Source organism: Mustela putorius, unplaced genomic scaffold (assembly GCF_011764305.1).
Source record: "Mustela putorius furo isolate JIRA1106 unplaced genomic scaffold, ASM1176430v1.1 tig00000873_pilon_pilon_pilon, whole genome shotgun sequence".
In the NCBI taxonomy this organism is placed as follows: domain Eukaryota; kingdom Metazoa; phylum Chordata; class Mammalia; order Carnivora; family Mustelidae; genus Mustela; species Mustela putorius.
In genome coordinates this window covers 251,648-263,838 of record NW_025421504.1, presented here as the reverse complement: position 1 = coordinate 263,838, position 12,191 = coordinate 251,648, and the positions used below count along the sequence as shown (strand labels likewise).

Below are 12,191 nucleotides of genomic sequence, written 5' to 3'. Positions count from 1 at the left end.
TATAGATGAAGATAAACATAACTTAAAAAGTTTTTTGATTATGGGAGAAAGATGTAATATGTGCCATCTGAAGCACTTTCTGTGTGTGGTTCGGAGTGTTACACACATCCCTTGTTTTGCACATGTTACGGCCATTCATCCCAGAACTTCCTCATGTTGAAAAACTGAAAGTCTGTCCCTGTTGAGCAGGGACTCGTCCTCCCCACCCCCATCGTCCTACCTTCCATCCCCAAGAATGCGATTCCTCCAGGGTCCCGATGTGAGTGGACTGTACAGCGTTTGTCCTTCTTTGAGTGGCTGACCGCACCGAGCATCACCTCCTTACCGCGCGTCTGTGGTGTAGCCCTGACGGGATTCCCTTCCGTGTGAGAGTCGAGTGACACCCCGCGGTGTGCACCAACTGCCCTTTCTTTGCCCGTCATCTGTTGGCAGACCCGGGGCCGCTTCCACCTCTTGGCTGTTGCGCAGACGGCTGCTGTGGGTGTAGGTGTGCAGATCTCGCCTCAAGACTCCACTTCCAGCTCCTGCGGGTAAATGCCCAGGAGTGGAATTACTGGGTCATGCGGTAACCCTATTGTTAGCGTCCGAGGAGCCCCGAGAACCATCCTGGTTTTCCCGATGGCTCTGTTGTCTTATATTCGCACCCCCAACCCGCCCCGCTCACGGTTTCAGTGTCCCCGACGTGGGAATCTCAGCGGACATGAGGCGGCGGCTCGTGGCTCTGATGTGCATTTCCCTGGTGACTGTTGGCAGCGAGCACCTTCTCGGGGATCAGTTGGCTATTTGTGTATCGTCTTGGGAGAAATGTTTCAAGTCCTTTGCCTGTTTTTTAATGCAGTGCTTGTTTTCGTTGCTGAGTCGTGGGGGTCACGTGTCCAGCACTGCTCAGTTTCCAGATACGTGGTTTGCAGGCGTTTTCTCCCACGCTGCAGGCTGCCGTACGCTCCTGATGATGTCCTTTGATAAACTGAAGTTACAGATTGATCTATTATGTTTGCCCATTTTTACTTTTGAAGAAGTGGTTTTTTTTTTTTTTAAAGAGATTTTATTTATTTATTTGACAGAGAGAAAGAGAGATCACGAGTAGGCAGAGAACCAGGCAGTGGGGGAGGGGAAAGCAGGCTCCCCACTGAGCAGAGAGCCCGATGCAGGGCTCGATCCCAGGACCCTGAGATCATGACCTGAGCCGAAGGCAGAGGCTTGACCCACTGAGCCACCCAGGCGCCCCCCCCCCATTTTTATTTTGTTGCTTGTGCTTTTAGTGTCAAATCCCAGAAGCCATCATTAGATCTAAAGTCAGAAGCTCTTCCACTCTTTTCTTTGGAGTTTTGTAGTTTTAGGTCTTCCTTCTGTTTAGGCTGTAAATACGGTGGTTTTAAGTAGGGAAAGGTGGTTGTGCTTGATGTGGCACTAACTGGGCAGGACACATGTAACTGTACCCGTTGGAGTGGCCGCCCTCGTGGCCTCCCTGGGGCTTTCCCTTGCTGAAACAGTTGGTTCTCTGCTCTGAGACCCATTAGTCACTCATTCTTCAGAAACCGCTTCCTGAACGTTGACCAAATATTTCTGGGGGCTGCGGGGCTGGTGTTCATTACCGAGTGGTTGGTGTTGGGCCTGGTGGTCGTGGGTGTGGAGTGTCCTTGGTGCCCAGGACATCCCTGCCTCCAAGAACTCACGGTTCGCTGTTAGAAGTGGACACCCTAAGCTGGACCTGGGGGCCCAGGAGAGGTGGGACGTGGTCCTGCCTGGGTCTGGGGGGCTTCCTGTTTTCATGTTTCTGTGTTCACTCCGTGCTGATGGATATCAGATGTTTAATCTTCAAAACACGGGGGCGCCTGGGTGGCTCAGTGGGTTAAAGCCTCTGCCTTCGGCTCGGGTCATGATCTCAGGGTCCTGGGATCGAGTCCCGCATTGGGCTCTCTGCTCAGTGGGGAGCCTGCTTCCTCCTCTCTCTCTGCCTGCCTCTCTGCCTGCTTGTGATCTCTGTCAAATAAATAAATAAAATCTTTAAAAAAAAGTTGTTTAAAGAAAAAAATTCTTCAAAACACGAAAGTCCTCTTTTGTATGTTTGTTTCCATCTCAGTGTTTTGTCCTGTTTCCGTGTTGTCCTGTTGTCACCCAAAGCCTTGTCGTTCCAGAGATGACTGCTTTCCTCCTCCGTGTCCTCCTGGCGTCTAGAGCCCGGGGGGTAGCATGGGTCAGGGTTTGGTCAGAGGCCATCTGGCCCCAGTGAGCTCAGGAGGCCCTCGAGGTCCCACTCACCAGCCCTGGGGGCTTTTTCTGTCGTTGGATGGGCTGAGCACGTCTGCTGTGTTTTGGTTGGAAGTGATGTGTGCCTCCCATCTGTTAGCTTGAGCCACGCGACAAGGCTCCTGTGCAGCGCCCCTGGTCCTCCCAGTGTGGGTTTCCTGTGGCTGTGCCCAGTACTCCTGTATCCTGGACCCTTGGGGTGTGGGAGGTTGGAGAGCCTGGAGATGGCGGCAGCGCGCCGTGCAGGCCAGGCTCAGGCCCTCCGTTTGGTGAGTTTGCTTCTCCTTGTTTGTTACGATCACAGGGCTTATTTGTTCATTCATCGGTGTTTGTTTTTGTTGGTGGTTTTGAGCTAGTGGGTGGTTGACACTCCTGTGTTCTGTCTGTGCTCTCTTCACGGGTGCGATAAAGCGCGAGTCATCAGAGCGAAGTGTTGGGTCCATGGTCAAAGGAGCGAGACTGATACAACGCGAAGGTCGAGCAAAGCTTTATTTCGCACCAAGCATCGAGAATCAAACTGACCGGCCAGGGCTCTTGCAAAGAGGTGACCCCTCCCAGCCTCACAGACCATAGAGCAGAGGCCATGTGGTCGAGCCTGGCCACACACAGGTGGCCGATTGAATTACAGTTCACCTTATAGTAGTTATTTGAACTCTCCTATCACTCTGGTCAGAATTGGCGCCCAAAAAGCAGGGCCCACATTCTTGGGTGGTTAGGGAGGTGCTTTCCTGATGGGATGTCTCCACCTGGCTTGACTCAGCCTTGTATTCTGGGCTCTGTCATCTCCCTCTGACCTGACACGTCCTGCTATCTGGGCTCTGTTTTCAGGGGCTGGTCAGTCATATTTTACTGGTTTCCCAGACTTGTTTCTACAGAAGTTCCTCGGCGGGGGCAGGGTCCATCCAAGTTTGCTGCATAAACAGCAGAATGGCTCGCTCTGGCGAAGCAGGCCCTTACAGCAGGAACTGACCATCGTCTCCGTCTCTCCCTCCAGGGTCATCAGAGAGCTGTCTGCGAAGGCTCTGCACAACCTGGCCCAGCGAGCTCCTGAGTACACCGCCACTCACGGTAGGCGCGCCGGCTGTGTGCATGGCGGGGGTGGGGACGCACTCCTGTGCTGGGGTCCGGTCCGGACGGCGAGAGTGACGTGTTTCTGTCTCGCTGAGAAGTGTTTGAATGAAGGACTGGTCTGTGCTTGGTCAGGGACAGAACAGAACCAGATCTCATGAGTGTGGCGGCCTGTGGGCCCTGGGAGCTGATGGCTTCTGCTACGCGTCTCGTGCATTTCAGAAGCAGCTTTTGTTGATGGTGGTGGTGAAGTGATTCCAGTGTATACACTGGACAGGGAGCTGCTTCCTGGCAGCCCCAGCTGTGGGACTGGCCCCCTGGGCTGTTTGCCGGCTCTGCAGGAAAGGAGATCCGCCAGGTCCAGAGTGATCACACCTGTTATCATTAAGGAAAGAGCCCACAATCCAGAATAAATAAGCATCTCATTTCAACGTAGGAAACCGTGTTCAGATTGCTTTAAATCATGCTTATTCTCACTGTTACTAGGGTCACTGGTGGTCACGCTGTGTTCATTAGGGGTTACTGATTTCACTTCTGGGTGCCCCTCACACATCTGGGCCACTATTTTCTAAAGGCCTTCAGCTTCATGGTCTGATCCTGAAATGGGTGGCAGGGTTCTCTCACTTAACTGTGGTGGGTCATCTTCATGGCCTGAATGAAGGGGCGCTCGTCCTTTCTTCCCGGTTGGAGAGCGTTAAGAGGGCGAGGGGCGGCCCCAGTTCTTGAGCACTGGCCATGGCCGGCTGCCGTGTTTGAGTGCCGCTGGCTTGGACGCTGGCTGCTTCTGCAGCCCCCGCAGCAGTGCCTCTGGGTGTTCGTGGAGGTGGAGGTTCAGAGGGACACGGTCTTCCAGGTCGGTGGGGCACAGGTGGTGTGGACGTGGCTTCTTGTGGGTACCCTACCAGCACGTAAGGGTTTTGTGGGCGGGGGCAGCGGGGAGGGGCATCAGGCTCCCAGGCTGCACATGCCACACTGCCGTAGGGGCCTGCCATTCTGCCTCCGTCCTGCTCGGTACCCAAGGCAGAGCAGCTGCTGGCCATTTAGCTACAGCAGAGACTGGTTCTCTCTCTCCACTCTGTCGCTGCCCTGTGTCTTGGGGACCTGGGAATTGGGAAGCTTCCCCTGGCGCCCCCTCCCCTGGCCCATTCTGCTCTCTTCTCTGGGTGCCAGGGAGGGTTTGGCGTGTTGACTCGGGTTCAGTCCTGGCTGTTGTGCGCGTGGCCCTTGCAGAGGTCACTTTCCCTGGGTGTGTCTCCCCTCCGGATCCTGAGTCTGTGAGTCTGACACGGACCCTCTGTGCACCTGTTGACGTGTAGTCTGGCCCTTGTCCTTTGCAGTGCTTCCACGCCTGCTGTCCATGACGCAGAGTCTGGACTTGCACACGCGGCATGGAGCCGTGCTGGCCTGCGCGGAGGTTGCCCGTGGCCTGTACCGACTCGCGGTTCAAGAGGGCAGGTAAGAGAAACGCCGCGGTCCCATGGAACCACCGTGGTCGTGAGCTGGGAACCCCATCCACCTTTATGTCTGTTTACCTGTGACCGTACTGCCGGGTCATCAGATTCCCATGTTTTAGCTGATGGAGCTTTTAGTGTCTCTCTCCTCCCACGAGCCGTGCCCACTGAGGGACTGCCACCTCTCCAGTGGAGGCCACTGATGGCCTTATGTGTCAAGTCACTATTTCCTTACATCTCTTTGTCTTTCTGGGTATCGAGTTAGGTCATAAAAGCAAGATACGTTTTCAGAGAGGGTAGTGAGTGGGCCGTATAATCGGTATTCTTTGCTCATTAGGACTTTCCATAATTTAGAATACCAGAACATAGAAGTAGTAACATTTCCACTGAGAACTTTTCTGGCTGGTGGAGTTCTTTCTTTCTTTTTTAGAAGATTTTATTTATTTATTGGACAGACAGAGATCACAAGTAGGCAGAGAGGCAGGCAGAGAGAGAGAGGAAGCAGGCTCTCCGCCGAGCAGAGAGCCCGATGTGGGGCTCGATCCCAGGACCCTGAGATCATGACCAGAGCTGAAGGCAGAGGCTTTACTGACTGAGCCACCCAGGCACCCCTGGCTGGCAGAGTTCTAACAAACAATGGGGGAGCACGTGCTGTTGGGCCATCGCAGTGGCCCCAGACATGCTGTGTTTTATAAGTTTGTAGGGCTACCATCTGGGTTTCTACTTCTCTCTCGAGCCAGCTTTTCCACAAAAGCAAGAGCTCACAACAACACCATGTGTCCCCCACCTGTGCTCTGGATTATAGTTTGAGGAGTGCTGTGTTTTAGTCCCATCACATCACTCTGGATGATTCCCTGGGGGCCAAGTGAGGCAGGGTGCCGGCGACAAGCCCCGGAGCTTTGGTCGGGTTCACCCCTTTGTGCCCCACAGCCTAGGCACATCCACATGGGGATGAAATGGCACCTGTGGGCCAGGCCGAGGACTTGGTGTGGATGGCAGCGTTCTCTGTGGTCAGGCGGAGCCCAGGCGAGAGGCAGAGCCCTGCCCAGTGCAGTGGCAAAAAAACACACCAGGGCCTCACAGCCTGGGGAAGCTGCCACAAGGGCAGGTCAGAGACACCAGCTCCGGGGCTTTTTCCGGGGACTGGGATGTGGGCGGCCTCTGTCTGGTGTGGACCCACACCCCAGACTCCCAGAAGGAAGCAGGTTTCAGCATAAGCCACCTGGTTTGTGCCAACCGTCTAGGCACAGAGAATCCCCTTCCACAGGGAAGGACGGGAGGCCTGAGATCCAGGTTCCTGGACGCAAGCTGAGGGCCACCTGTGCCTTCCAGGGTGGCAGTGAGGCCGCTGTGTGAGCTTTTTTCTGGTCACGAGGGCCTCAGCTCAGCATCGGACAGTCATGTGGGCTGCTGTGTGGCCCTGCGGGTCTCGGCTCTACAGCAGGGTCTCCTTTTGTCCCCATCCCAGGGCTGTGTCCGTCATTGCTGCACGGGCCATGGCTTTACGGGAAGGCCCATACACCGGCCTCTCTGAGGAGACGCTGCTCTAGGGGGTTACGCTCTGCAGGTGTTCGGGGGAGCTGGCTGGGCACCTGGACCAAAGGCAGACCTTTGGGAGCCCGAGGCTCCTCTGGTGCTTGTTGTCCTCAGGGTCTCAGCTGTTGTGTTTGAACCCCTGCAGGCCCGTCTCAAGCTACCTGGATGCAGCTGCCGTGCAGGGCCTGAAGCAGATTCACCAGCAGGTTTGTGCGCAGCCTGCTGGAGTGCCCCTTTCTGCAGGTCCCCTGGTGCCTGGGACTGTCCCCTGCCCTTACAAGCCCTCTCCCCTCTGTAGCCCTGATGGGAGCCCCAGGGAGTGACGGGGACAGGTCCCACTCAGAGCAGTCCTGGGGTCCGTTGCTCAGAAGCAGGCTTCTTCTTTGGCCTCACTGGAAGCTCGTCTGGGATCGGGGGGCCTTCTGGAGCCGGCGCTGCTCGGGGCAGTGCAGCTGACAAGGCCGCCCCTCCCTCGTGCTCATCTTTCTGAGCTGCCTGGCCACACTGGTCCCCTCGGAGCCCAGCGACTCCGGCATGTCCCACGCCTCTGTCATGGGCATGGCCAGTTATCGTGGAGGTGGCCCGTAGAATAGTGTGATGGCTTTAGCTCCCACTTGTGCCTCCACAGTGGGACTGCAGTCTGGATGTGCGCCCAGCATCTGTGCTGGCACATCTCAGGGTTGCGGGGGGATGTGGGTCCATTCGTGTGGGTTTTTGAGATTTTTCCAAAGCTCTGCGATTCAGAAGAGGTGAAGTGTGAACTACAGGCCCGATGTTACCAGGTGCCCTCAGAGTGACTCAAGACGACTTAGATGGGCTGAATGTCTATTGTTCCAAATAGAATTCTGTGTTCTTGAAGATTTGTCTCTGTGTGTATAATGCACATTTTGATACTAGATTGTCATTCTGCGTGTGCTACTGACTTCATGATTTTGGCAAACCCACGCGGTAGGGCTCCCGAGGGTGGAGTGTGAGGGTGCGGCCGCTGGGTGGGGCGTCCCCCGGGCTGGGGGTCCTCTGTGGAGGGCAGGAGGCAGCTGAGCCTGTCCCCTTGAGTTTCTGGGGGACACGAAGGTGTGGCCCAGGCTCCATCCCATCTTGGGGAGACGGATGCTGGTGGTCCCGGCTGCCCCAGAGGCTGTCTGGGGATCCTGGAATCAGGATACAGTTTGCTCCTGGCTCCCCTCTCTGTGCCTTGGTTTCCTCTTCCAAGTGGGGACACTGGGAAGCCGTCACAAGGAGCTTGCCGGGAGTGGAGGGGGCCCCGCCGTCAGCTCTCTGAGGAACCCAGCCTGAGAAGCACTTGGTCCTGCTGTGTCCTCCTCACCCCTGCCCTCGCTCAGTGACTGTCTACACCTACTGTCTCATTAAAAAAAAAAAATCAGCGAACTTAAATAACTCTTACTTTTCGTTTTAGCTCTACGATCGTCAGTTATATAGGTAAGCTTCACAAACCCCACGTTCTTGTGTTTTGTGTCATGAAGGAGAGTTCTCTGTCAATGAAGGTGGGGCTGGCCTGTTAGGGCTCCTGTCCCGTCACCCCACGGGTAAATTTACCTGGCCTGTGCTACTTTATCTGAAGGGGCTTCACACTCAGAAGATGTGAAGGTTGATCTAGCCCCGTTGGTATTTTTAAGCTCTGTTGTGGTTTCCGTGTCCTGTGGTAGACGTGGACGTGTGTGGTCTGATGGGCGCCGGTCGTGGCAGATGCCTGTGTGGCTGCATTGCCCCGCCAAGCAGCTTGTGTCACCCTGACGCTTTCCTCCCGCCCCCGCGGTGTCCCCAGCCCTGCGGCCCCATCTGAGCATTTTGTCTGTGGTGCTGCCTCTTGTGGGTCTCGTGCAGCTGGAGTCTCACTGGGACGTCCTTGAGGTCGGGCCGCTTGCACGTAGCGTGAGGTTGCAGGGTTTGCCTGTGTGTGGTGCACACCGCGGTGTTGCCTCTGTGTCGCCGTGCTTGGCGCGTTCATCTGCCCACCAGGTCCGGGGGGTTGGGTTATCCAGCTTCTGGCGACCCGGGATATGGGTGCTGTGAACGTTGGTGGCCAAGTCTTGGTGCGGATTTGTGTTTCCGCTTTTGTTGGGTTAATCCTGGGGGGGGCGGCATTTTTAAGGCCCCAACAGACTTGTCTGGAGGGCTGTGCTGTCTGCGTCCAGCAGCCGTGTCAGGGAGTGTTCCCTGTCCTCACCACGTGTGGTGGGCTGGGAGCTGTCCCCGTGGGTGGGTGTGCAGGGGCCGCCCGGCACAGCCCCGAGTCGCGGCCCCCTGCCAGCGGCTGACTGGTGTCTTCTCCTGTGTGACTGGGCGTCTCATCTTCTGTCTTCTTCTGTGAGGTGATGGTTCGCATCTTTTGCTTATTAAAAAAGTCATGGTCTGTCTGCTCACCGAGCTGTCAGCACTCCACGTATTCTAGATGTGAGATGGGACCACCCAGAATTGTCTCCGAGGCTGGGACTCGCCTTTTCATTTCTTGCAGTGCCTTTTTCTTTTCTTTTTTTTTTTTTTTAACATTTCATTTATTTATTTGACAGACAGATACCACAAGTTGGCAGAGAGGCAGACAGGGAGGGGGGAAGCAAGCTCCCCGCTGAGCAGAGAGCCCAATGTGGGACTCGATCCCAGGACCCTGAGACCATGACCCAAGCCGAAGGCAGAGGCTTTAACCCACTGAGCCACCCATGCACCCCTCGTAGTGGCTTTTTAATATAACTATACAGGGTAGTGAACATGGCCTGTTCTCTGTTGTTCTTGATGTGTCCATGTGTCCATCTGTCCATCTCTCCCTGAAAGTGCACAGCATGCTTTGACCCTGGCCAGGGTCTCAGACCTACTCGGGTCACCTGAGTAGATCTGAAAGAAGTCTCGGCATGAGAAGCCCTGGGAGGGGGGCCGAGAGGCAGTGGTTCTGGTCTGAGCCCCTGGCCAGGGTCTAGCTGGCATTGTCCTCTGCTGATTTGGCAGCTGTTCTAAGTTAAAGTTGGTCTTCTGGAACCCTGTCTTGCTCCAGAATTCCCTTTTCTGGACAGCTTTGTCTGTGGCTCAGTTGCCCAGATACACAGCCTCTCTTCCCAGTGACAGATTCCTCCCCACCACAGATAGCCTGTGCTTGAGCAAGTATGTAAGTTTGAGTGGGGCTCGTCTGCATCCTGTGAGCACCCGTGGGACGTGGCTGGGCCCGTGTCAAGGCCCGTGTCAAGACCTCCTGCGGCTCCGCGGGCCCCGTGCTTGGTGCACAGATGAGTCTGAGGTCTTGGGAAGCCTCCGTAGTGTGGTTCCAGTTGCCTGTCCTTCCTCTCTGCTTGGGGCGGCGTATTCGAGTTGCCCTGCAGACCATGCCCACCTCCTTACTGGCTCACGGGTCCTGCTTTCTTCCCCACATGGGCTAATGGACGTTTCACCAGAAGTAGCTGGTGGAGACTTGTGTGCACCTTGACAGACCGCAGCTGCTCAGTGTGGCTTGAGCCCAGGGAAGGAGGGTGGCGTGGCTGCGCCTCCTGGCATGGACACGGCTGCTCCGGCTTCATACCTTCCCTTGATGGCTGGCCGGGAGCGGTCCGCCCCTGGGGAGCTGCCGCTGGGCTCTCTGCTCTTCCAGACGCTGTCCAGGCCGGCTTCCCACCTGTTCTGACAAAGAAGAGGAGCAAGTCACTCTCGAGTAGGGAACATGCTCATTTCTTCCCGGTGAAATGCTTGCTCCCCTGGACTGATAAACTGTGGTCCAGCAGACAGGGAGCCTGAGGCAGGCACCGCTGGACAAGGGGATGCCCTAGTGCGCCAGCTTTGTCTGATCGCCGATGGCTTGTGGTGGTGCTCCCGAGCAGGTTACCAATTCTAAAAACATCTGTGCTGGGTTTCTTTTTTTTAATATTTTATTTATTGGGCACCTGGGTGGCTCACTCATTAAGCGGCTGCCTTCGGCTCAGGTCACGATCCCAGGGCCCCAGGATCGAGCCCCGCATCGGGCTCCCTGCTCAGCGGGGAGCCTGCCTCCCTCTCCCCCTCCCCCTGCTTGTGTTTCTGTTCTTGCCGTGTCTTTCTGTCAGGTAAGTAAATAAGATCGTAAAAAAAAGTAAAGATTTTATTTATTTATTTGACAGAGAGAGACATAGCAAGAGAGGGAACAGAAGCCGGAGGGAGAGAGGGGGAGGCAGACTCCCCGCTGAGCAGAGAGCCCGATGTGGGACTCGATCCCAGGACCTTAGGATCATGACCTGAGCCGAAGGCAGCCGCTTAATGACTGAGCCACCCAGGCGCCCCCATCTGTTCTGTTTCTAAATTTGGTTTAAATTTCTCCTGGACTCAGCGGGCAGGTGACCCCGGGCTTGGTTCCCCACCCCGAGCCTGGGAGTGCCCGTGGCTTGCCTACACTCTCCCCGCAGCAGACTGTTTTCCACATCAGGAACCTTCTTTTCCCGGATCTCACCCAGTTTCTGAATTGCTTAAGGCAGAAGGCAGAGAGTCCTGTCTCTTCTCTAATGGGCATTAGGGATTGTTTCCTCGGCTGATGGTGGTGACTTGTCCCTTGGTGTCCCAAGAGTGAGACTGAGCAGTATTTGGAAGCTGTGCCGTGTGACTGTGCAGTGCGGTAAATGACACTAAGGATGATCGTGGCCAGTGAGCCTGGGAGTCAGAATGACCTCATCCGGAGGATGGTCGCAGCACATTTTCTGTTGACTCACATAAAGGCCGTGTTGCTGGCAGTGAGACGTGTGGGTGGGCAGCATTTTCTCCCTCTGTCACTCAGTGAGGGGATTTGATGTTGTGGTGTCCAGGAAACAGGTTCTAACTCTGAATGTTTTCATTAATTTTCAGGGGTCTAGGAGGAGAACTCATGAGACACGCAGGTAGGTCTGAGCTGTGGGCTCGCACGTGACAAAGTCCTGGGGGTGTTCGCCTCGCCCTCTCCGGGGCTGCCTGGTCTTTGTGGTCCTCTGGGTCGGAGTTTCCCTGGCAGCGCGGGTGGTCGCACACTGTAGCTCCCGCGACCGCCCGCCCACCGCGACCTCCACGCCGGCCTGTTCACTGCAGGATCGTTGGGCTCCCTTGTGTTTCGATGTATTTTGGTAGCCACTGGGTCAGCGGCTGGGCTGGGGTCGGTGAACGGCGGGGTGATCTGTCTTTCTGTCTTCTGCGCAGCGTGTGTACAGCGGAAGGTCGTTTTTCAGATTATATTTGGGTGTTCACAGGGAGTTCAGACGGTGCCGGTGTGTGAGCTTTCCTGGCACCGTCCCAGCTAAGCCCACGGGAGAGCCCAGCGCACCTCCACTTGTCAGGGCCTGGCTATGCGCAGGCGGGCGGGCCTGGATGCAGGGGAGCCCCTCACCAGGGAGCGGAGAGGTCAGGGAGGGCCTGAAGGCTCGGAGGGCAGGCCCCTGGTGGGCACGTGCCCAGGGCTGGGCTGGTGGGAGAGGGGCGGCCCCACCGGTCCTGTGACCCTCCCAGGCTCCCTGAGTGCGCCGTGCACTGACCTCTGGCCCGGACCCTCCGGCATGTGTGCTAGCTCTTGTCCTGTCTTCCCCTGGCTTCTGGAACAACCCACTGCACTGGTTCTCACTGTCCCTTGTGTGCCCTCCCTCCCTTGTGGCTGGCCCCACACTGTCCCTTTCCCCTCCGCACCCCTGAGGGGCTTCTATGCCTCGCGGAGGAAGGAGGTTGCAGTGTGCTGTGCTCTCATTTGCCCCAGATCCTTTCTTTACAAAGAGCTGCAGTTTTCCGACTTCCACTTCAGTCCTCGTTCGGGGTTCATGGTTCTAAGGAGCAGTGATCACAGGCAGATCTCGCGTGGCCACAGAGAAGGTCTCGCTGAGCTCCCTGTGCTCCAACCTCAGAGCCTGGCTGCAGGCCTCTGACCTGCCGAGCTGTGCGTGGCTCTGTGCTGCTCCAACC

General features: G+C 56.3%; 2 protein-coding genes across 3 annotated transcripts in view; one reads left to right on the top strand and one right to left on the bottom strand.

The window, feature by feature from the left end:
* TBCD (tubulin folding cofactor D) overlaps positions 1–12,191 on the top strand; it is a 155,034-nt gene that overhangs the window by 112,512 nt on the left and 30,331 nt on the right. For both annotated transcript variants that reach the window (XM_045085596.1, XM_045085595.1), the window contains exons 19-23: positions 3,245–3,318; positions 4,656–4,773; positions 6,451–6,511; positions 7,723–7,745; positions 11,118–11,149. In XM_045085596.1, the coding sequence (XP_044941531.1) occupies positions 3,245–3,318; positions 4,656–4,773; positions 6,451–6,511; positions 7,723–7,745; positions 11,118–11,149 (308 nt within the window). The remainder of the gene's footprint in view (positions 1–3,244; positions 3,319–4,655; positions 4,774–6,450; positions 6,512–7,722; positions 7,746–11,117; positions 11,150–12,191) is intronic.
* Positions 8,926–12,191, bottom strand: part of B3GNTL1 (UDP-GlcNAc:betaGal beta-1,3-N-acetylglucosaminyltransferase like 1) — a 110,690-nt gene continuing 107,424 nt past the window's right edge. Inside the window, exon 13 of the mRNA XM_045085600.1 lies at positions 8,926–9,924. The gene's annotated coding sequence lies outside the window, so the exon portion shown is untranslated. The remainder of the gene's footprint in view (positions 9,925–12,191) is intronic.